Raw genomic sequence first — 13087 nt, 5'->3', positions numbered from 1 at the left:
CTATCTCAATGAAATGCACTGAAACTAATGTGTATGTGACACAAAAAGGAAATTTATTATTTTGACCATTAAAAAATATGATTATATGCTTGGCTGGTGGATTTTTTCATCTACACGTCACCTCAGCAGGTGAGTCCAAACGTTAATTTAGGACACTGGAGCCAAACCAACAATGAACTGATCTACTAACTAGTATTGTGTGTGTATCAAAGCTGATATATCAGCGCTGCACTGGGTGACATGTTCCTTCATCATGAAGAGTTTCATGTTTAGAAACGGCTCCTAAGACTAATAACAGCATCGTGTTTTCAGTCTCTGGAGAGTAGTTCTGTGTAAGGCAGACGCTACTGAGCATGTGCAGGAACACGGTTCTGTTTACAGTTTCAACAGCTTTTTGTGCTTCACATCCCAACCTCTGGACTTTGTACTACACTGTTAATTAATCAAAGAACTTAAAGAAGGAACATGTCACCCAGTGCAACAGTGTGGTGTTCAGGTATTCAGACTGCTTGTTTAATGTAAACAACAGTCCGAAACCCAGAGATATTCAGTTTATTATTTCAGCAGCTGGATACAGAGAATGGCTAGTATTAATTAATGATCAAAATAGCTGCTGATTAATTTTCTGTTAATTGTTGTAGCTCTAATTTAGACCCTGCTGCTAAATACAAAGACTGTTTTACTTGACTGATACAGTTTCACTTTGATTTACTCCGTACAATTCCTTTTTGTTGATTATTTTCATTGTTGATTAATCTTAATGTCTCAAGGGTGACGTTTTCATAAAAATACATTTTTTTCAACCAACAGTTCTGAGCTCAGAGATGATCAGTTTCCTGTCATGTATGATAAAGAAAGACTTAAATCATCACATATGAGAAGCTTGGCCAGAGAATTTTTGTCATTTTTGCTTGAAAAATTACTATAAAGATTATTTTATCGTTAGAATACTTGCCAATTAATTTTCTGTTGATCGACTAATTGTGGCAGCTCTAATTTAAATCAATCATCTTTGGGGTTTTTGGACAAAACAAGACGTATAAAGATGCCATCTTGGTCATGACCATCTTTCAGTTGCACATCTTTATGTTTTTAGTTATATTTTTATAGACTAATCTAGATGAACCAAAAAATACTCGGCAGACACTTGACAGAATAATGAATAATTGCAGCCCTCGTACTGTTATTACCGTTCACTTCTCCTCTTAAATAAAACCACTGAGTGCTCACAGAATACTGTGAAAATGTCCTCCAGCGATTCAGGCTGTAATTTTGTTTGACAGAAAAAAACACAAGCTGGCGTTTCTGTCTCCTCCACGGATCCTTCTAGAGAGCCGTGCGTTTTTTCCCAGAAGCCTCCCTTCCATGGAGACCGGCCACAGCTAAAATACCACCGCTTACCTACAAAGACATCATTCTTTATGCTCTTAAAACACACACACACACACACACACACACACATAGCGAGTCACTGCTTTCTTGCTAACTGTGTTCTCGTGTGAGTCGGTTTGCTCTCCTCCTCAGCAGGTTCTTATTGAAGTCGTCTACGCTGCTTTCAGACCTCCTGCTGCTCCGTGATAAAGGCGACAGCAAAGAGACAAGAGAGGCTGTTCCCCTCAGGCGCCCGGGGCGAGAGACATTAACATTAACAGAGAGTAGAGAGAGAGAGAGAGAGAGAGAGAAGAGAGAGCGAGGGGAAGAGACCTGTTGCTGTGACATCTGTTGATTAGAGGCCATTTTCACACTGATGAAGATTGTTTTCTTAAACCTGCAATAACTGATTTATTAACTTCCAGCAGAAACATGTTGTGACATCATCAGCTTTTAAAAAAGGATGTGTTCCTAATTCTCTACAGTTTGTCCAAATGAGTCAAATCAAGTAGATATCTTTCAACATTACAGTCTTTTTAGTGCCAAAGTCCCTCTTTTTGTTACTATACTTCCACCTGCAGCTCAACAGGGAAACACTGTCTGAGGAAACACAAAAGACTGTAAATCCTCCATCACTTCCATTGAAAGCACATTTGAAAGATCTTTTAATATCCAGTATGAACAGGAGGAATGATTACAGCGAGGGAAAACCTCTTTCACTGTTTCACTGAGTTTTGAGGCGCATGTTAAGACGCTAACTCAATCATGTTTCTTTCACATGAGAAACAGCCGAACTCTGTCTTTGTGGTATCAAGATGTTAATTCATGCTTTTATCTCATCACGTTTGGATTACTCTAACTCTCTTTTTACCTGTCTTAATAAATCTTCCATACAAGGTTTACAAACTGTCCAAAACGCTGCTGCTCGGCTTTTAACACTATCCAACAGATGGATTCTAGTAAATTTTAGAATTCATTTTAACATTTTGGGGCTCCACAGTACATTAGTGACCTTCTGCACCCCTACAGCAGCAGTCAAGCTCTTAGATCCTCCACGCAGGGCTTTCTAAGTGGACCTCGTACACATTTTAAGACCCGGGGGGATCATGCCTTCCAGTCAGCAGCCCCTAAACTTTAGAATAGTCTTCCAACAAGCTTAAGGTCCTTGGATAATGTAGACTCCTTTAAAAAGCAGCTAAAAACACATTTGTTCAGACAAGCATTTAGGTATATTATTTTATTTTATTTCTTTGACCGTGAAGCACTTTGTAACTGGTGTTCGTGAAAGGTGCTATATAAATAAACTTTGCTTGCTTGCTACTATGATCACCTTCCACATCCAGCAGTTACGGAGCAACATTATCATTCATGTGGAGTCGTGTTTCTGTCCACCTGGTGAATATAAGTCCAATATTCACTCTCTTTTAGCTCTGTTTTTGCTCTCTACCAATTCCTGAGGGAAATATCTGGCTCTTTAGCTGCTAAATGCTCCACTATGTTCACCAGCTAGTCTACAGCTAACTGTGTCTGTTTGCTGTTTGGTGCTGAGCAGGTAGTGTACAGTTGGATTTTTACAGCTTTTTCTCTGAAAACGACGCTATGAGACGCTGAGAGTGAACCAGAACAGATAAACAATGAGCTGAAACTCACTATAAAGCTCCGTAAAGCTGCAGAGTCGCTGATAATTCTCTGTTTTAACTTTGACTCTTTACTTCAGGGAGCAACTCACAGGTGATGTCTTAAAACTTTTTTTCTTTTGTCCAACCAACACTCCAAACCTCAAAAATATTCAGTTTACAATAACATAAAACACAATGATTGAATGATTGATCTAATCATTTCAGCTCAGTGATGAGGATTTTAGGGCTGCAACTAATGATTATTTTCACTATTGATTAATCTGTTGATATTTTCTCAATTAATCAATCTTGTTTTTTCCCAACCAACAGTCCACAACCCAAATATATTCAGTTTACTGTCATAAAGAACTAAATAAACCAGTAGATATCAACATTTAAAAGCTGGAACCAGAGAATTTGTTCCTCTTAATTGCTCCAAATGATTAATTGATGACCAAGATAGTTGCAGATTAATTCAAAACTTGGAAACTAACTCATTAATTGACTAATCGTTGCAGCTCTAAACAGTTTCACTCCATTAGTGTCCCCTAAAAACCACAATGTTGAACACAAATACACAGTAACGTGTCCTGAATAAATAAAGGACAAGACGATACTGTCACATCATCATCGGCGGCTTCAAATGATTTTACTAATTAACAACATGTCTGTCTTCACACCATCATTATAACTGTATGATCATCATCTCCTTCATCTCTCACTCTTCATCTGAAGATGAAACAAGAGAAAACAACAGAGAATCTAATCAGGAGCACAAAAATTGCTCCAGAATGAAAAAAAAAGAGAAGGAGAAAAACATTCGTCTCCCAAAGGAAATTAATAGAAGCTATCAGTCTGAACGAAAAGCTGAAAATAGACGGAGAGGACAAAAGGAAAAAACAGAGGCAGATGGAGGGAAAGTAAGCTAGATGGACTGTCAGGAAGTGCTGTGAAACCTGGCTGAAGTAGCTCCGGCACCCGCAGGATGACCCGGGATTACAGCGGGGGATTTGAATCTATCTATACCAGATTTAACCAGAATTATCTCATAAAGCAGCTTTCTGGTTGTTGTTCTCAGTCGCTAATAGAGACGTTAACATGCCAGCAGGAATCATCATCTCTCTGATGCTTCATGACAACAGGAGAAATAATAAAAATCAATCACATATTTATCTGTTCTTCCAAAACACCAAAATATATTTCACACAATAATTAAACAAGACAGATGGTTCAAACCGAGCATCTGCTGCCAGATTGATATTATTCTCTGCTCAAGTGTTTTTTCATGTAATAAAATCAGCCAAATCTTACAAATACATCAGATTTTAGTGTTTTCTCCACACAAAATATTTATTTCTGTCTTAAACGAGGATTACATCATCATCTGTGGACAGACCTGAAGACTGGAGCTGCAACAATTAGTTGATTAATTGATCAGACAGAAAATTATTCTGCAACAATTTTGATAGTCAAATAATAAATAATAAGACTTAGGGCTGTAGTCAACCAAAGAAAATCTTGGTCGACTGAAATCGTACATAATCTTCAACTAATCGATTAGTGCACAGTGAACTCAGACACTGTTAGGCTAACCTATCGTTGCTAACTTTGGAGCTAACCACCTTCACTTTTCCAGCACTTGGGAAACAACAGATGTAACTTTTTGTGTTTGATTTGTGTATCAGAACTTTGTTTTTTCTTCTTTCCTCTCCCATTAATCATCTCACGACCCCTCAGATTTATCTGCTGACCCTTCGGAGGGGCCTGACCCCTAGGTTGGGAACCACGGGACTAAACTAGCTAACTGTATATAAAGTAGTTCAAAGTAACCAGTAAAATTCTGCTTAAACATTGATTGATCAGTATTAATAATGTACTTTATTAAACATATTGAATATATCTACAGAACTAGTACTTTTACTTTTAATGCTTTGTTAATTTAGCTGATAATACTTATGTACTTTTACTTAAGTAGGGTTTTTCATGCAGGACTTTTACTTGTAATGGAGTATTTTTACATTCAGGTATTGCTACTTTTATTTAAGTAAAGGATCTGAATATTTCTTCCACCACTGGTTGCAGCCTGATCTGAAACCAGTACAGACTGGACAGACCGCACATGAAGACTGTTCCCACAAAATTAGTCTTTGTCAGGAAGAAGCACAAACTTTACAACAGAATAAAAAAAAAAAAAAGTCAAAATTCTCTGATTCCAGCTTCTTAAATGTGAATATTTTCTGGTTTCTTTTGTCTCTATGACATTAAACTGAATATCTTTGAGTTGTGAATAAAACGATTCATTTGAAGACGTCATGTTGGGTTTTAAGACACACTGATCATCACCGTTTTCTGACATTTTATGGACCAAACATCTAATCGATTATTCGAGACAGATTAATCGATAATGAAAATAATCATTGCTGCAACTATTCTGATCATCGATTAATCAACACCAGCTGATCCAAACCCGTCAACTCGCTCCAATCAGTCGTCACATCCACATCGTTTTCATAATCATTCAACAGTCATCGTGTGCACCGCCGTCAGACCACACACACATATATGATGCCTCTACTCTGATGGGTCAGTTCACCAAATTTACCAAAAAAACCCCCCAAAAAAACAAACATTTCTAAATTGTCTCTAATCCGATAACCATTACAGCAGAGGTGAATGGAATTTAAAGTGATCTACACTTACTTGAAATCGGGGAACTTGCAAAAAAATGATCAGAAAAAGGATGAAATCAATGCAACAGAGGCAGAGATATCCTGACTGCATTATTTTCATTATCCATTAATATGATGATTATCTTCTCGATTAATCCATCAGTTGTTTGGTCTATAAAATGTTGGAAAATGGTGAAAAATGTCATTTATGTCTGTTTCCCCAAACAGTCCAACATGATGTCCTCAAATGTCCCGACCGGCAGTCCACAACATAAAGACATTTCATTTATCAAGGACTAAAGAAACCAGAAAATATTACATTTGACAAGCTGGAACCAGAGAATTTGGAAATTTTCTTCTTCAAAGATGACTCAAAACGATTATCGATGATCAAAATCGTTGGCAACTGATTGATTATTGTTGCAGCTCTATATTGGAATTATGGTAATTGTAAGATTCTGACTTGTAAACATCACTCACATCAACTTTCAAGTCGTAATTACAAATGAGAAACTTCTGAAAGCTCTGATATATATCAGACCTGGTGCTTCATAACACATGAAATATAACACATGAAATATAACACACAGACATCAGGACGGAGATGCTGCTGATGAGTTTTCTAAAGTAATTTTCCGGAACTTTAAGATCCACAAACCAAATTCTAACTTTCACCCTAAAACCAAGTATTAACCTTAAAACTGGCCTTTGGAGAAGTGGCTCCTCACTTTCCAGCTCTAAAATTGATCCTCACAGAGCTAGAGGTATAAAAGCACACACACACACACACAAACACGCACAAACACGCACACACACACACACACGCACACACACACACACACACACACTATTTAGGGATTATTGGACAATCTAAACTAGATTAGAAAGTATAAATCCCATCAGAGAAACCTGATCCAAACCAATCCTCTAATCTGATCTGACCTGGCTGTTAGGAAGTGAATCAGCTGTGTGTGTGTGTGTGTGTGTGTGTGTGTGTGTATGTGTGTGTGTGTGTGTGTGTGTGTGTGTGTGTCCTTCCCCTCAAAGGTGTGATGAATGTGAGAGTTGTGCAACTGTGGCGCCGTCCACAACTGCTGTAAACACACTTAACTGGACATCAACAGTCAGCACACACACACACACACACACACGCACACACACGCACACACACACGCACACACACACACACACACACACACACCTGTAAACACTCCCTTCCTGCAGTTTGGTTGCTGGAAAGTTAAACACTGCTGGTATTTTAATGAATCTTTAGTGTGAATGTGTGACTGTGGAGGCTGCAGTGAAAGTTTGTCCTTCTATCCTTGTGAGGACCATCGCTGACATACGTAGTACCTTACCCGAACCTTAAATATGAGTATGTATATGAATATGACAGAATATATCCTTAAAAGAGGACATATTCTGCATATTTCCAGCTTTATATTCATATTCTGGGGCTCTACTGGAATATCTTTGCATGATTTCCAGTTAAAAACTCCTTATTTATCTTCTACTGGTCCTTTATGCAGCCCCTCAGTTCAGCCTCTGTCTGAAACAGGCCGTTTTAGCTCCTGTCTCTTTAAGGCCCCGCCTCCTGATGAGCCCACTCTGTTCTGATTGGTCAGCTTCAGGAAGCTTCCTCCAGAGGAAACTAAGCGTTCAGAGCAGGTTGAAGAACCCTGGCTTTTATCTTTCAGGCAGCATTTCTTCATACATTCACTTCAAGTTTTGGAACTTTCACCACGTTTAACATCCGACATAAAAACATTATAGAGAGCCGAAGTCGTGAGCTACGCACTTCCTGTCTAGCCTCGTTCCACTAGCGTCTGTAACTTAACACAGTCTTTCACTCAGCGTTTCTTTTATCTGTCTTTCTGAAAAAACTGAAGTGTGTTCCTGGACTTTACTTTCCGTAAACGTTTTCACTGCACACACACACAAAACTACAACCTGCATTAATAGTACATACATGGCAGCGCAGGTACTAGGGGTGTGCCCGAATACAAATACATTATTCGGCAAAGCACAAATTATTTGTTTTCGGGAAGAAAAAAAAACAAAACATATTAAATACCAGCGCTCAGGTTGGTTACATCACTATCTCAGTGTCTCTCCTCTGCTCCGCTGTGACGTCTATCAGCAGGTCTCAGTGAGGGGAGTCACATCCACCTGCTACATGACGCACATTTCCTAATTTGGACATCACTCCCGGAGTTGGGGGTGTTCCTCAGAGATAAAGCTGAACTATTGACACAAGGGAAGTGCTCCCAAGGGAACACTTCATAACCTGTTGTTCCCTTTCTCTTTTCCACAAGGTTAGTTTGTAAAAAAATAGGCAATAAATGAAAAGTGCAAAGCAATAATCACCTCTGAAGTTGCCTACGCAGACGTTACACGCTGTGCTGTCTCTGTTTGTTCACTAATTCTAACACTTTAATTTTCTACAATTAGAGGCATAATAAAAACAAAAACAGGATTTTTAAGCCTCTTTCCACTTTAATACGAACACAAATACAAATAATGTTACTGTCTCAACAAATACAGATACAAATACAAATACTGGTCCCTCTGCACATCCCTAGCAGGTATGTATGTCACCATAACTTGGTTTTGTCCCCAACTCTTTCTTTTTCAACTTTTCTCTATCCAGCTGTGACTTTTAGCTCTCAAACATCTAGGACTTATGGGAAATGATGTTCGTTCAAGGCTGCAAAAAACATGAATATTGACTAAACAACGATATTAAACTGTCTTATCTAAACATACGTATGAAGTGAGCGACATGACATACTGTTGAGAAGTTCCAGTTTCACTTCAGCTCTAACAGAAAACCAAAAAAAGCACAATATGTCTCCTTTAACAATTACAACTAAACACATAATCCCAACATTTACCCTGAACTGAACATAAACCCACTCCTAACCTGAACTCTAAGTCTAAGTCTTGACCTTCAAACTGCCCTTTGAAGGTTTGTGAGGACCGGCCAAAATGTCCTCACTCTCAAGGTCTCACACTCAGTATATACGAGGAGGTGTCTGAGTTTTTATTGAGCGTCTTCAGATGATGTTCAGTCTTTTTATTGGAAATACGATGCTTCATCCTGTCAGTAAACACGACCCTCCTCCTCCTCCTCCACACACACACAGTTTATCACCTTCACACAACCTTCACTGGTTCACTTCAATGTCACATCGCTGCTAACGAAGCTAAACAGAAATATATACATGCTTCTATTAAGGCTGCACTGGATTATTATCAATTAATGCATGGATTATCTTTTTTATGTCTATATAATGTGAGAAAATAGTGAAGTTTCCACTATAATTACACAGAGTTCAAAGGTGATGCCTTCAAATATCTTATTGTGTTCAACCAACAGTCCAAAACCCAAAGATGTTCAACTTGCAGTGACATAAATCAGATTAAAGCAGCAGATACCAGCTCACAGAAAATTCTGATGTTTTTTAAGCAACTTTTTGAGCCAAAGATTCAGTTTCCAGCTTCAGAAATGTGCATGTTTGATGGTTTCTTCATTTTTTAATGATATTTAAATTAATATCTTTTGGATAAGCTCTGAGAAACTAGCATCTTTTAAAGATTCCCTACAGACATGTTTAAAGACATAAAAATACTTGGTTTTGAATAATAATTTGAGTCTGATATGATTTTTTTTTCCATCCTGTAAATGAATGAAATTCCATCCTTCTCCTTTATTGTAAAATCCAAAGTCTAAGAACATACAAATATTTCTCATTGGAACTGGACTATGATTGGCTCCAGACTAGTTGTGATGTCACAACATCCTGCTCATAGTCGCGCATGTTAAACTGAGATTTCAGCAGATGAAAAAAACAAACAAACACATTCATCATTCTGCTCAGAGAAGAAGAACAAACATCCAAACAGTCTATTTATCAAACTGCTAGAAGTTACATTTTGGACTTAAGTGAAAGATAAAAGTCACTTTTACTCACAAATTTAAGAATAAAAACAATTTAGCAAATTTCTTACGACTTAAACTTGCCGTTAAACGTCAGAGAGCTGCAGACGATAAGTACATGATAAGTAGATTATTAAATAATCTAAACAATAGATTAGCTGAAGCAGTGTGTGCTGTGTAACGGAGAACAGACTCATTTCAGCCTGTTATTTACATTTGATTGGAACATTTGATTAGAGCTGAAAGAATTAATCAACAGAAATTTAATGGACTATTATTTTAATAAGCGATTGATCGTTTTACGCAAAAAAACGCCAAAAATCTGCTGTTTTCACCTTCTCGAATGTGATGATGTAATGTAATGATGATTTAATGCTCATATATGATAGTGACTGAATATATTTGGGTTCTGAGTGACTAAAACACTAAATTTTCACTATTTTTGTAAACAAAACCATCGATCAAGACAATAATCGGCAGATTAATCGATCATGTAAATAATTGTTAGCTGCGGCCCAACATTTGATACACGGAACCAAACATATAATTACAAAAACTTGCCTCTAACGCTGCAACAATTAGGCAATTACACAATTAGTTGATGACAGAAAACTAATCTGCAACTATTTTGATAAACTGAATAATCATTTCAGTTATTTTTAACTCAAAAAAAGCCAAAGATTAACTGGTTTCAGCTTCTCAAATGTGGTAATTTGATGCTTTTCGTTGTTAAATGTTTTTTTTTTCATTGATCAGGGTTGCAAACAATAAGAATAAAGCTTTTAAATTCTGCTCATAATATTTTCTTCAGAATTTCTTTCCTTCTCCTCTTTTAGTTTCCATTGAAGCCAGTTTCTAATCATTTCACTGCTATTTGTATATTTATGTATTATGAATTAATTAGCTGCTTGTTTTTTTTTGCTTTTACAAATCAGCATTTGATTTTTTAATAAAATGTAAGGATATTTTTAGAGTAGGATTTTAGAGTAAAGCCTGTCTGTGCTTGTCTTCCTGCTCAGAGCACATGTGGTTAATCATGTGATCACTTGAGAGTCTAAGGTTACTTCTACACGCTTGATAAAAGGTGTCTTGTCTTATTTTTTTTGCTCTTAAATCGGCTCTTTAAGTGTAATTCTTAAGACGATATTCACCAATCCAGCACCAGTTAGTCTTGTATTCTCCTCACAGACTCATAAACACACTGCGGTTCTTTATTTCCCTGTTTGGCTTCGACTTCGGATCTTTGTAAATCACTCGTTTAACTCTCACATCCACCTTCTTTTATCCAGTTTTCTCTCCTTTTTTCCGTCTTTCTCCCTCTTGTCTCTCTTTACCTTCCAAACTCTCGTCCTATAAAAAGCGCTGGCATGTATCTCTACGGTTTTAAAAGCCAATAACTGTCAGGACATATCACCGCTCTCTCTCTCACACACACACACACACACACTCACACTGACACACACACTCAAAAGGGAAGATCACAGGGCATCCAGTTATCTGTAATGAAAGGACGTAAAAATGGATCCCTACAATACAGCTAATGTCTCTCTCTCTCTCTCTCTCTCTCTCTCACACACACACACACACACACACACACAGCAGCATTTACAGTACGCTCACTTTACTACACAAGAGAACACCTGGATCCCACCAGGTAAAACAACACACACACACACACATACACACACATAACATAATTTTCTGAATCTCCTGCAGAGTCCAGATCATCACCTCCTGCGTTTGCTGCTTCCAGTTCTGACTGTACACACATGCAGACTTGGAGAATTTACTGAGCACACACTGAGCTTCAGTTGGTAATAAAATGATGTAAATGGAAGCACAGAAACACATTTGTTCTTGTAGGGAAAGTTGAAGAAATAGAGAGAAGAAAATCAGACATTTTTTTGCTGTGACTTGGCGAGCGCCGACATGCAGGCTTCATAATGTTTTCCCCCTATAAATAAAAATCACCACAGCCTCTCCTAATTTATGCACACACCTCTTAACATGAACTAAAAGGGTCTGTTAAGTTCCTTGATTTCACCAAGAGAAAGATTTAATTAACCTCCTAAAACACAACCACTCACTCGACTGCTTTAATCCTTAAAGTTACTTATTCTGTGCACATTTATCTTAATATGTGAGGCTGAAATTGAGGCTTAAAATAAAGGAATATTGATCTTCTACATTAAAATTAACAAATTAGAAAGCGAGACACTGTTGTCACTGCGGGGAGAAATGTCACACCAAACTCCGTTGATAAATTAGATGATTATATATTTACTTTCTTTTCGACAACCTGACATTTACTGCAGAACGTGACTGGAGATATTTTAACTAAATACTCGTCTCATTCTTCCATTCGGCGTGTATATAAACCATAAAGGGCCATTTATTAAGCAAACATGAGCATTTTTTCCATTCATGTCGCTAGATAATTGTCTTCTTCTACAGAGTATGTTTTGTAAAACTGGGTGAATCAAAGAAACTGATTCTGGTTCAGAGTTCAGAGTTTGTTTGTGGTACAATGGATGTACGTATCTGACCTGCAGCCCACTAATGAACGCGTTAAATTGCCGGGTTTTTGAATTAAGTTTGGCCTACTGGTCCATCTCTCCACACAACGGACCAAAGCGGGGAACTGTGTTGATGCAAATGCCAAAACAACAGGCGAGCAGCTGCAGCCGCTCCGGAGCATCTTCTCTGCAGCTCCCCGCGGCGATAAACGCTCATTTTCCGGGAAGTAGAGGAGACACACGTGTAGAAATATCAATTAAACTCACACAACCCGGTTCCCCATGAATAATGAAGCAGATGTGATTCAAACATACCGCCTGCAGCTTGTGCCGGACGGCCGCCTTTCCGAGCGGCGGCGGCGGGTCGCCCCTCTTGTGCAGCCCCCTCCGCGGGTGCTCCCTGTCGGCTTTGTTGAGCCCCGCGGCTCGCTCGTCTCTCTTCTCCCGACTCCTGGCGCCTCCGTCCCCGCCGGTAGAGTCCAGGCTGCTGAAGTTCCACACGATGAGAGTCTGGACCAGCAGGACGGCCAAAGCGGCCACCAGCAGGGCGGACTTGGAGCGCCGGGCCAGCCTGCGGGCACACGGGTTACCGTTCATCGTTCTCCTCCTCCTCCCTCCGGCTCAAGCTGAGAGCCCCATCCGCTAAACGCCGACAGCGGGGTGTGAATGCTCCCCTACGCGGCCTGAGAGGGGCTACTGGCAGGCAGAGAGGAGGAGGAGGAGGAGGAGGAGGGAGGAGGGAAGAGGGAGGAGGGATTTTGGCAAAGGCTTGAAATGAGGAGAGAGGTTTGGAGGTTCGCAGGCAGCAGAGAGGACTCAGAGGCCCTCATGTGGCCATTAGAGAGTCAACAGTTCAGTCAAAGCATTTATCATTTATACGTCTCATGTAAAATTATACACAGATTATTACCCAGCAAATCATCATATGTGATGTACTTCTAGAAACACTTGTTCATTTGTTTTGACGCTGAA

The 13087-nt window shown here is 38.9% G+C and overlaps 1 protein-coding gene across 1 annotated transcript in view; it reads right to left on the bottom strand.

Annotated features, from left to right (window-relative positions):
- LOC121884451 (xylosyltransferase 1-like) overlaps window positions 1–12876 on the bottom strand; it is a 49388-nt gene extending 36512 nt beyond the window's left edge. Inside the window, exon 1 of the mRNA XM_042393282.1 lies at window positions 12431–12876. Coding sequence (XP_042249216.1) covers window positions 12431–12712 — 282 coding nt within the window. The 5' untranslated portion in view covers window positions 12713–12876. The remainder of the gene's footprint in view (window positions 1–12430) is intronic.
- Between the last annotated feature and the right edge of the window lie 211 nt (window positions 12877–13087).

This window comes from Thunnus maccoyii, chromosome 18, assembly GCF_910596095.1.
Source record: "Thunnus maccoyii chromosome 18, fThuMac1.1, whole genome shotgun sequence".
NCBI lineage: Eukaryota > Metazoa > Chordata > Actinopteri > Scombriformes > Scombridae > Thunnus > Thunnus maccoyii.
The sequence above is the reverse complement of the archived record's forward strand: the minus strand, read 5'-3'. Positions and strand labels throughout refer to the sequence as shown.